At 44.4% G+C, this 12,908-nt stretch overlaps 1 protein-coding gene across 1 annotated transcript in view; it reads right to left on the minus strand.

The window, feature by feature from the left end:
* Window positions 1-4,307: 4,307 nt before the first annotated feature.
* PALS1 (protein associated with LIN7 1, MAGUK p55 family member) overlaps window positions 4,308-12,908 on the minus strand; it is a 34,984-nt gene continuing 26,383 nt past the window's right edge. Inside the window, exons 9-14 of the mRNA XM_075283145.1 lie at window positions 12,816-12,887; window positions 11,747-11,818; window positions 11,077-11,244; window positions 8,769-8,971; window positions 5,526-5,636; window positions 4,308-5,220 (exon numbers count right to left, since the gene is read on the minus strand). Coding sequence (XP_075139246.1) covers window positions 5,044-5,220; window positions 5,526-5,636; window positions 8,769-8,971; window positions 11,077-11,244; window positions 11,747-11,818; window positions 12,816-12,887 — 803 coding nt within the window. The 3' untranslated portion in view covers window positions 4,308-5,043. The remainder of the gene's footprint in view (window positions 5,221-5,525; window positions 5,637-8,768; window positions 8,972-11,076; window positions 11,245-11,746; window positions 11,819-12,815; window positions 12,888-12,908) is intronic.

Raw genomic sequence — 12,908 nt, forward strand, 5'->3', positions numbered from 1 at the left:
TTGGTACATGGATCACACTAAACTAGGTGTATGTAGGGACACAAAGCCCAAAGAGTTATTAATGTATTGTAACGCACCAATGAAGTGAAGGATATCTGTGCGCGGTCCACAAGAAACACTCAGCCGTACAACAGTGACTTTATTCACATCTATAACAGAATCTTACATTTGTACATAGTTGTGCAGCTCGTGACATCTCGTCCATACACAGTGCAGATAATACATGAGCGATAATAAAAAATACGGGATAAAATCATTAAGGCGTCGCGCTCTCAGATATGTCATGTCTTATCTCTGTCATTGTCAGGTGTGTGAGAGGGTTAAAAGGGAATCTTAGACTTCAATTTACCCAAAATTTCAATTTTTTTAAGTTAAGAAAAGGCTCCTGTATCCAGATATTGCTGTTACATACTTCTTATACCGCCCCCTGCTGTTCCTTTGATCCCCTCTCAGAACGTCCACCTAATGTGCCAATGCTTGTGGTCGCACATGCTCAGTAGCTCAATACCATTATCAGGATCTTCTCGTACATGTACAGCATGGTCATTTTGCTATTGTGTATGGCTGACAATAAGACACAGCTTCTTCTACACACATTAGTAGGACATCCTGAGGGGGTAAGAAATCACAGCCAGGGGGCGCCGTAACAAGAATGCCATGGCAATATCTAGACACCACACAACTGAAATCCGGTTAAACCTTAGAAGATCTAACAGAGAAAACTATTATTTAACCCCTCGATAATCCACACTGACTGTAAATACCGTCATAATACATCTCGGTGCTATGAATATACAACTAGTGCACTTTATATATAATAGATTGTGTCATTCATTGTCAAGATGATAAAAAAAAAACAAAAAAAAAAACTAGAAACTGATTGGCCGCCGTTGGCACCGTCCCTGCTCTCCCTTTGCACCCATTGTCTTCAGAGTCCAGCATTTGACGTGACCCAAATACTCGTCTGTTCAGTGTAAGTACAATTTTTTTTTTTTTTTTTTATTATCCAGTGTTTATTGACCAAAAAAAAAAAAATTAAAAAAAATTTCACTTGTTATATTACATCCATATTGGTTACTGTCACCAATTCCGTATAAACGCATGTCGTCACCCTAAAGAAGGCGTAAAATGGGTGACAGATCTGACCTCTCTACCCTTCCTGGTAACTAGTGTTGATCGAATATCCCGCCGGCATAGGAATGCGTGTCATCGGCTGATCAAGGGGTTAAACGCTTTGAATATTCGATGCGTTTAACCCCTTAGTGTTCGGCCGATTACACACATTCCTATGTCGGCGAGGTATACGATTGAATACTACTCGCTCAAACCTACCGATAACCACTGCCCTCTCCCTTACTGGAGGGAATTCAAAAAATTTCCACCAATCATCGGTCAGTGTTCAGCCACTTCCCGTACAGACCTGTCATGGACATCTCCTATAATAAGGCCCTTCAGGACGCGTATAGACGCCCTGGTTGCGGGGCAGCGGGTACACCACAGTGAGAGGAGAGCTGGATTATAATTGGTTGGCATGGGCACATCTGCCTAGGACAGGGCCATGTCCCTATAGCATTGGGACATGGTATGGAGGAGTTGTCATGGGCGGGGCTGTAAGGAGTCTTGATCACTTGACAAAGAATATGGGAACATTTTTTTCCCACTTTTTCAGACCAAGCTATAGAAGGTGAATATAAGGAATTTTTGGGACGCCTCCTACAAGGGTGTTAGTAGATCAGCCCTATAATACGGAGGATTACGTTGTAATTACATAGTAGTAATATAATGTCCTCACTTACCAAATCACCCATCAAACTCCAAGAAATCTTTCAATTGGAAGACCCAGACATGTCTGTAAAGAGTTCTGGAGATTTTTCACAGTGCCGTTCCTCTATTATTCCTCTTGGCATCAAGATCACCCTTGTTAAAGGGATTTATTGGCTTTAACTGATGACCTATCTTTTGGATAGGCAATCTTTTGGATAGGACCCCATCTGTTCCATGCAACATCACATTCATTGGTCACATGGCCTGAACATCACTCAGTCCCATGAATGGGTTGAGCGCTGTGATACCAAGCACAGCCACTATACAAAAACACGGCGCTGTGCTTGGTTTCCTGTGAAAAGGCTGCAGGGCTCACCCGCTGATCCCGGGGATCAGACCCACTGGTGGCGTATGCTAAGGATAGGTGATCAATTAATAATCCTGTAGAACCCCTTTAATAAATAGTAATCCATTGGCACTGACTGGATAGTGTCAGTGTGTAGGGAGAAAAGGGAACTATTAACCCTTACCTGTCAACTTATTCATACATTTCCAGGAGGAGTAACAGAGGAACTGAAACCGAGCAGACAGGTCCTTTCCATTCAACCTCTAGCAAACCATCTCGATAACACGTCTCACTTCCAGTCTACGTAGCACATAACCACGCACTGAATATATATATATATATATATATATATATATATATATATATATACATACATACACACACACACATTATTTGGTCTTTACGCTTTCAGTCCCAGTTATATGCTCACTGTGTAGGCCCCGAATTGCGTCACAATTCACGTACTATCCCAGAATACATCATACTTCAGAGCTGCGCTCACAATTCTGCTTATTAAAATCAGCACAAAACCGATCAACCGATCCAACTCTGGTCCTAATCGAGTGAAGGGGAGCAGAGCTGTAGTTCCCCAGGGCCACCACCAGGGATGACACAGGAGCAGAGCAGTCATATATATCAGATGATCGGTGCTGGACCCCACCAATCGGTTACTGGGTTTTGGACAACCCCTTTAAACCATTAATGGGGTGGTATAAGGACTGCAATGACCCAGAGAAAGCGCTGTACCGACACTGGTTCAGGAGGGAACCCTGGGACGTTTCAGCTCCCAACCCTGCAGAATTGTGAATGCAGCTCTGGAGGAACTGTAAGGTCAGAGTGATCGAGCCTAGTATGGTAAACCCAATAACATTAAAGGGGCCGAGGCAAAAATGCAAACGGAATAGCAAGTATTTTGGTTGTGATTCCAAAGAGGTCGTCTCTCCTTAAAAGGGGATTTTTTGGGGGGCTGCAAACCCCTATAATAATGTTATACTACACAAGGGGCAACGGACTGAATAATGCCATAAATGAATGTTAATATGGGGCACAGCGATGGGTGACCTCCATATCTATGTATACACATATCCTTCATTATAATCTAATACATAGGAGTATATAGCATCTGTATCTAGCTTCACCGTATCCCGTAGCACAAATATAGACAGTATATAGTATATATATTTAGTACAGTAATGACGTCTAATACTGAACGATGGATAATCCTGGTAATACGCCATCACTTCAAGTCTCTAGCCCCCTGGCTTATTTGGCTCAGTATATACCAGTTACCCGTCTAGGGGTTTTCTTGCCTGTAGTCTATAACCTCCTGTCCTTGCTGATTAAGCTGCAGTGTAAAGCACAGAGGAGAGTCTGAACTTGTCACAAGACAAGCTGAGGATTTCAGACAATGGAGCCAGGCTGGAGTGACTGATCACAGTTGTGTACTAGAAGCTGCCATCATGGAAGAACATATAAACCGGTTAAGGGGACCCTCCGCTTAGAACGCACACATGGGAGTTGCAGATCTTAAAGGGCTTATCCAGGAGTATAAATATTGAACATCTATCCTAGATCCTAAGTGTGAGACCCCCACCAATCAGCGTTTGGGTCAGCGCTGCGGCCACTTCACTGGCACCACATATGGAATAGTGGCCGTGCTTGGTACTGCAACTCAGCCCCATTAGCTTGAATGGGACTGTGCTGCCAACAGGCACACACAGACACAGCATCACTGACCTGTGAAGTGGTCGCAGTATTAGACCCGCCGCAATCCACCATATTGAAAAAACTTTTGGCCCCCACCAGGCTGATAGATGAACCTATTTAAATTAAAGGGGTATTCCACAATCAACGTTTACACCTATCCTGCCGCTAGGGGCTAAATATATAGTCATTGCAGCCTACGGCCTCAAACTATCCTAATACTGCAGGTGCCCAAATTGTACTTACCTCACTCAGTCACACAAGGATACGCGGCATCATAAAAGTGGCGCACACCGGGTCTATGTATGTAGCCTGTCCGTACGATTTTAGGATTCAGACAAGAGTCCCCCTTAAACAACACTAGCCTAGGACTCCAGAGGTGTCGTTTGAAGAAAGACCCCTTTAAGCCGAACCGCCGTGTAAGGAGGACTCGAGACCCCGGCCGGCCGTGAACGTCTCATGGAAGAAGGAGGTCATACGTAACATTCACCGGTGAAACTGCGTAGCCCAAGTTTATTTAGAGAACAGAAATAAGTTTTACATTCATTGCAACTCGTAACACAGGAATCGCTGCTGGCATCGGGTGCGACTAGAAAATGGAATGTCGGAGAGTCCTACACCGTTAAAAACTAACACTTTGTCGTTAAAAAATAGCGCCCTCTGGTGTGTGACGTGTGCCGTGGCGGGGGGAGGAGGAAGATATAGTAAAGTGTATTGCTAAAACACAATCTCTTATCTGTACATCCAGTTATGTAGGAGAAATTCCCAGTGATATTACTTTATACATTGAAGTGCAGCAACGTTGTCACGTATTACTGTACCTGGGGGGGGCGCCGCTGGCGACCAATCTGTGGGTGAGCTGCCCTGTGGAATATAAAGATTGCTGGTGGTGATTAAATGGTTCAATCCAGACTCTACCATCACTAAGAAGGTTAGTGGGTGTCTGTAAACATGTCCGGGGAGGTCTCAGGCCTACAAGGTTGTGCTCCACACTAACACCACTCATTGTCCTGCATTACCCCCCCGGCGCGGACCGGACCAGACCTGACGGGGGAGGGGTAACGCAGCTTCTAGACTAACCCTGAATCGCTGCTTCTACATTGGGCCGCCTAACTCAAACATACGTCGCGAAACCAGAACTAAACGTGTTCTTCAGCACTTGAATATTCAGCATGTGACTTGTACCCAACCCCGTGATTGTCCTGGGCCTGTTTACTAGGGGCTCCGATTCACCGCAGCCACGAGGAGGGGACCCACTGAGGCTCCGTGTCCAGCTTGTTGATTAGTCGCAGGAGTTCCTGATAGGCCTTGTCTAGGTCGGTGTTCACAATGGCCATGTCAAAGTAGTGGCCGTTGTTCTGCTCCATTTCTCGAGCTTTCTCTATGATGTCTCGGAGCTCCTCAGGCTGCACAGGGACAAAAATAAATCAACGTTACGTATCGGCTGACTACGACAACGTGCACATCATTAGAGCAGTAGTGAATGGCTGAGCATCCATTGTAAACCCTTGCCAGGCTGCAACTCTCGATACAACCACTGGGTGGCTACACATAGGAAACCGCTAGTGAAAGAATATTGCAAAAGCATGTTGTTTAGAAAAGCTGGTCATCTCATGGCTGACATATCCAAGAGTACAGGTGAGGAAGGACACACATGTATAATAAAGGAAACTTGTGTGCACAATAGCATCAGTCTCGGACATGTACTCACCTTTGGATTTCTACCTTCTTTTGCTAGCAGTGCACGCAACCTCTCCTGAGAAGGTGGAGCAATGAATATAATGTACGGCTTTAAGTCAGAGTTTCGGAGTGTCTTAAGGGCCTAAATGAGGGAAGAAAGATCAGATTTGTTAGAATAGATGTGGAAGGACTATACTACACAGAGACCGGCGGGGCACAAGGTGAAGCCTCAGAATGGGAGCAGCAGGGGGTCGGTGAGACATTACTTTTCCCAAAGACAGAGTCAGAATCTAAATCTTCAAGCAGATTCCTCCTGAGAACTTCCATTGAAGTGAACGGGAGACAGAAAATACCACCTGGTGGGTGCGGAATTTGGAAGTTAGGAAAATTCCTGTCTTGTGAACAATTCCCAAAACAGCGCCACTCTTGTCCATGGGTTGTGTCTGGTATTGCAGCATAGCCATATATAAGTGTATAAGGCAGAGATGCAATGCTAAACAGAGCATGTGGATAACAGTGATGCTGTTTCTGGAAAAATGCAGACTCCGTTTACGCTGGGTTCACACCAGCGCCTGGACTCAGTTTTCAGATTTCCGTCTTCTGCATGCAGAAGACTGAAACCTTTCATGCCGAGTCCGTCCATGAGCGCTGGAGAGCGTTTAATGCGCTCCACGGTATTGCATGTCCGAGACTGTGTCCGGTTTTAAAAAAAAACTGTTTCGCCACTGAGCGCATAAAACGCTCACTGCCGCTCATGGCCGTACACTTTTCAAACCCATTCAAATGAATGGGCTTGAAACATGCCGGCGGGTTTACGTCTCCTGCCCCTGTTTTGTGCAGGAAACGGAAACCTGCAGAACGGAGACCGGGTGCAGATGTGAACGAGCCCTGACTACTCTTATACAACCACAAAGCTAACAGGTCTTTTTATGTTATAGATGTGAAGGTTTTTGTTTTTTATATAAAGACAACAAGGGAGAGGTCTTAGATTTCCTCTATTTTGATTACAGCCAAGCTGAATGAGCACGTAGTCACCCATCAGAAAGAGCAGCGCTGCAAAATTCTGCAAGGTGAAAGTGCAGACGTATCGTATCCACCCCCCTTACACCTCCATCAGCAGTCTGTGCGTGCTGCTCCCACTCATTCCAGTGCAGCCCTCATATAGGTTGTAATACTAAGAAGCCTCCCGCCAGCTGGTTACTGTAAGCAGAGGAGTCGCACAACACAGAGTACTACACTCCCCACATGTCAGTGTGGGCTGACACAGCACAGGGTTAATGAGGTCAGTGCTGGAGACACTGGGAACCAATAACAGAAAGAAAGTCACCTAATAATAATAATAATAATAATAATAATAATAATTACATTCCATGGGAAGAGAGGAGACCCCAATCACTGTACTAGAACCAACCACCCAGAGAACCAGGCTATACCATCACTCTCTACACTACTATACTATACCACCATCACTCCTCATCTACCGTACCATACTATAATCACTCCCCACCTACCGTACCATACTATCCCACGACCACGCCCCACCTACCGTACCATATTATACCACCATCACTCCCCATCTACAGCACCATGCTTGTGTCATCTCTCACTTAACAAGCCATCATCAACGGTCCAATACTATGATCAGCCGGGATGATACGAACACAGTAGGTATGAAATGATTGCGAACAGGGCCCTCACTCCTATTGTTAGATACGTTAATTATTTTGTTACATTATATTGTCTGATACTGTCTGTTCTGATTTGCAAAGTGCTATGGAATACCGTATATACTCGAGTATAAGCCGACCCGAATATAAGCCGACCCCCCTAATTTTACCACAAAAAACTGGGAAAACTTATTGACTTGAGTATAAGCCGAGGGGGGAAAATGCAGCAGATACTGGAACATTTCAAAAATTAAAATGGTCAGAGTTTTTGGGTGGAGTAGTTGCTGGGTGATGGGGAGGGGGGGGGTTTGGTTGTCTGTCTGCCCCTTCCCTGAGCTTGAGGACTGATTTTTTTTTCCCCCACTTGGAATTCAGTCTGGCTGTATATAGGGGATCTGCAGTGCTCCTATTAATCCCTTCCTGACAGAACAGGAGCACTGCAGATCCCCTATATTCAGTAGACCGGGCACTGTCAGACACAGGATACCTAATGTGTTTGTGTGTCACAGTCATTTTCTACTTTTATATGTATTCTAGGGAAAGGAGGGATTTACAACTTTTATATATTTTATTTATTTATTTTTAAGCTTCTCTTTTTTCACTAATTTATGGGAGATTCTATACATTACTATTGCAACTGGTCACAGACACCCCCCCCCCCCCAAAAAAAAGTAAATAAATAAAATTCTCTCTTTTTTGCTGACTCGAGTATAAGCCGAGGGGGACTTTTTCAGCACAGTCCTTGCTTTGTGTGTGTGGATCGGTCACCGGTCAGATTTCTATCTTTGTGCATTCTCCGCTCTCTGCTAATTATGAAGCAGATAAATCAGGAACACCCTACAGGCAAGGAAAGCAATACCTGCAGCAGTAATGCCTGCTGTGGCACACCGGTCTTCCTTGTCCATAGATATTGTAAAGCTGCCATTTCATCGCTGGTCATCTTCTCTAGCTTCTCTTACAATTGTCATCTCTCCCCTCCCACTTGCCAGTATGCTCCTGCATAATCCTAGATACAGCGCAGATGCTGCAGTAATCACATGGCACGGTCAGCTCTCCCGGTATGCACCCCGGCGCTGGAGATATCATTCAGCACAGATATTTCTCACTATTAGAAAGGCAGGGCCTTAGAGCCTGGTGTCGTCACTGACCCCCTCTGACAGTACAATGGGTAAGGTCTGCCCTTCTGACAGTGGGAAGATATAGGTGCCAAAATAAAAAAAAAAAAAAAAAAAAAAAAAAAACACCACCCTCCATAACGGATGAAAAGGTTCTCTTTACAGAAACGCATCCAGAGTGCAGGTGACTGTTTGGCATGGTGGCCATGATATTTAACCTTTATCACTATCTATCCATCTGTTCCTGCCAATAACTTCAGCAGAGAGGAAGTAAAGGGCTGCAGGGGTTAAAGCCTTCATGGCTGATAATATATTATTGCTTCCCGTTATTAGCCTTTATTAAGTGTGGCTAAACACCTGATATTAAGAAGAATCAATATCCCCAAGATAACATGGTATAAAGTCGTCACATGGTTAAGAAAACCTACAAGGTCGACCGTAGGGCAAGACGTTTCCTGCGCCAGAATCCCTGTGCTCGTGTTACTCCCTCACCTGCGTGTGAAGACTTAAGAGGCAAATCTTGCCAGAATTGATGACTTGTCGCACGCTGTCCACGCTGGTGCCGTAGAGGTTCTTCTCGTGCTCCCCGTATTCAATGAACTTGCCGGCAGCGACGTCGGCCTCAAACGTTTGTCTGGAGACGAAGTGATAATCTCTGCCCGCCACTTCATTATCTCGTCTATTCCGAGTTGTATCTAGACCCCAAAGGACAAAACGGATATTGGTCAGTACTGGACGCAGTCCATGGGCGGGAGCAGAGACCAAGATGTCCTGGCTTTACTCTTCATCGCATTTATCATTAACATTGACCATTTACTCAACAAGCGAGAACCCCCCGCCCACCCCTGAGACTCCAGCTCTGTATTCTATACATGTACTCGCACAGGGAAGGACGTCACTCATCGAGGATCCTTGCGTCTAATAAATCCCACAGAAGCAGGAAGTTACATCCAGTTCTACTAAATCCATATATCAGTCATCAGCCCCTCCTGAGCTATAAATAACACTGCGATGCCTGCAGCACTTCCTTGTATTCCAGCAGCACAGAATACTGCAAGAAGGAGCCGAGACACTGCAAGGAGGCGTCTGCTGGAATACCCGGAAATCTCCACCTTTACTCTGACATGCAGCAATGGTTTAGCTCCTTGGACTGGAAAATACCATTATTCACTGTCTGTAATAATAATGCCATAAAAAAAGAAAAAAAAACCCCGAAATTCTTTTGTTGATATGCCCTCAGACTGTAAGCCCTCTATCCCACTGTGCCAGTCAGTCATTGTTAGTATTATATATCTGTATATATTGTGTACTGTATGTAACCCCAAATGTACAGCACCATGGGATTAATATAATAATTTCCAGCACCGTGGAATTAATATAATAATGTACAGCACCATGGAATTAATATAATAATGTACAGCACCAGGGGATTGATATAATAATGTACAGCACCATGGAATTAATATAATAATGTACAGCACCATGGAATTAATATAATAATGTACAGCACCATGGAATTAATATAATAATGTACAGCACCATGGGATTAATATAATAATGTACAGAGCACCATGGAATTAATATAATAATGTACAGCACCAGGGGATTGATATAATAATGTACAGCACCGTGGAATTAATATAATAATGTACAGCACCATGGGATTAATATAATAATGTACAGCACCATGGAATTAATATAATAATGTACAGCACCAGGGGATTAATATAATAATGTACAGAGCACCATGGAATTAATATAATAATGTACAGCACCATGGAATTAATATAATAATGTACAGCACCCTGGAATTAATATAATAATGTACAGCACCATGGAATTAATATAATAATGTACAGCACCATGGAATTAATATAATAATGTACAGCACCATGGAATTAATATAATAATGTACAGCACCATGGAATTAATATAATGTACAGCATCATGAAATTAATATAATAATGTACAGCACCATGGAATAAATATAATGTGCAGCACCATGGGATTAATGGTGCCATATAAATTATAATAATAATAAATAATTCTCAATCTGGCTACTAGACAAGAAAGCGGCTCACTTGTCAACTTTCCTGTGATCTGCAGGCAATCAATAATAGACCTGTGTGTGTGTTGGTGGGGTGGGGGTGAGGTGTTTCTGCTTCCCTGGTGATCAGCTGTTTGAAAGATTTGCAACACTCTGTCCACACCCCTTTTATTACCAGGCACAGTGCCATGCCTTTGGTAGTGGTTTTGTCTAGTAAAGCATTTATAAGCTGCAATACCAGGCTCAGCCACTAGTAGAAGTATAAATACATGTCTGGTAAATAATGAGGAAGATGCTCTGCTTGTCAGCTTCCTGGTCCCATTTGTAGGGGGGTTGCTAGTACTCCACCCCTTCCTGTCCCTGTGGTAGTGAGGGTTACAAGTATTCCACCACTTCCTTTACATTCACTGCAGTTGCCATAAAGCACACCGTTGCTGCACCATCAGCACAGCAGGATCACAAACTATATCCATTATTAGGGGAGGGGGTTAATATGTGAAGGTGGAGAGTCATCCATGAGAAGCCCTCGGCATGTAAGCAGTCATCCATGTTACAGAAACTGGGATAACAAGTTTGAAAACAAGCAGTGACATCACCCGGTAAACGCAGCAGCGCCATCACAGACTCCATTATCCTTCCAGCCTTTTTCTCTGACAGGTCCCTGATCTGTGATTTCATCTTTCCTTCAAAGCACCGGAAACTGACACTACAAACCCCGCCAATGTCTGCAGCGGTAGGAGCAGGGGGACTTACGTGGTACGGCTGCAGCAAACCTATCAGCCTCGCTGTTCATGAGGCGCAGCCGCAGCTCGGTCTGCCCACAGTGCTGGGGTCCTATTAGTACGATAGGCCGTTTCCTGTTGGCGGGTTGGTGATAGAGAGACATTTCTTCGTAGGTCAGGATCTCTTCGTTATCGTAATCTAGAGGGATTGAGAAATAAGAAACGAGAACTAAGAAATGAGAAATAACACACAACACTTCAGCCAGGACTGGAGAAGATCACTACCTGGAAAAGGTCATCTGGCAGCATATCTGGATGGGTTTTCCAGGAGTTACATCATTAATATCTGATTGATAAGGGTTACTAATCTGAGACGCTAAAATATCAGCATATTGTGGGCAAGTGCGGCCTCTGCTTCACAGGCTGTGTGATATCGTGTTCATCGCTCACATTGTCTGTTTACAGCTCAGCCCCATTCAAGTGAATGGGGCTGAGCTGCAATACCAAGCACAGTGAAGAGGCCACTGTGCTCACCTGAACACTACAGTTTCTTCGAACGATTGACCCCCTTACTGAGCAAATACTGATGACCCATCTAAAGGATAGGTCACTAATATTATTCTCAGTGCCACGACAGACGCCTTCATCCTATACATTATTATAGCTCCCTTTCTTCCGATGTCTTATCCCCAGATACGTACCATCATTCTTGTTAGCATTATATAAGATCTTTTTCCTCTTTTTCTTGTTTTTCTTCGCACACCACAATTTCCCTATAAAGGAAGAGAGATGCGGTAAATGGTGGACAAGTCATAGATGTGGTTACGGACCGTTCGGAGCCACGACGCAGCTATAAATTACTTGTATCGTCATTTCTATAGGTGTGGTGTGATACTGCATTTCTCCCGCGATGACCCTACGGACCTTGCCCTAGGACAACACCTACTGGCAGACTCAGGGCATGTTACACGACAGCTATATTAACTTCACAATAACCTGCACAACCCCTACAGACCGTGAAAACAACCTTTCTTAATGAGTCTGCCAAGATAATGAGTAACAAGACCTATTATCATGGCGACGGTAATATTATAAATGACTTTATGATGTACATGAATGATTTACGACACGTACCGAGACAGCAGAACGGGGTGGAGCAGGGATTACCGTATATACTCGAGTATAAGCCGACCCGAATATAAGCAGAGAACCCTAATTTTATCACAAAAAACTGGGAAAACTTATTGACTCGAGTATAAGCCGAGGGGGGGGGAAATCCACCATTGCAGATGTGTGGGCGGAGCTATTAGGATTTAGACTCAACCTTATCTGCAGATGTTACATACCAGTGGCTACAGGACCTTTGATGACATCACAGTCACGTGACCTCATGACAAGCCAATCACAGAGCAATAGCACTAAAGGACCTCCCCCTTCCAGATTTCTGTGCTCCGTGGACCCTGACTCGTGTATAAGCCGAGGAGAGCTTATACTCGAGTATATACAGTAGTCTTCGAAAATGTATGACGAGCTGTCCCATGCGAAAGACCTACTCCCTATCTTGTAGGGTTAAGAGTCTGACCACTGGGAGTTGTACCAACCATGAGATGGGGGTCCTGTGTACCCCCCGCCCCCAGCTATAACCAGTGTCCACGAAGACAACCCCATTGGGATTTTGAGCAATCCTATGACCACTGCCACCACTTTATGGGATAGGACCGCCCCTATGTTAAATTATAGTAGTCCTATGACTGACCTCTCAGAGCCTACCTGACTTTTCGGGCTCCTTGTCCTCTTCTATGGTCTGCTTCATTGCCTCCCGCTGCTGCTGAAAACTTTTCCCTTTGGAAGAAAAAAAAAGCA

Source organism: Leptodactylus fuscus, chromosome 7, assembly GCF_031893055.1.
Source record: "Leptodactylus fuscus isolate aLepFus1 chromosome 7, aLepFus1.hap2, whole genome shotgun sequence".
NCBI lineage: Eukaryota > Metazoa > Chordata > Amphibia > Anura > Leptodactylidae > Leptodactylus > Leptodactylus fuscus.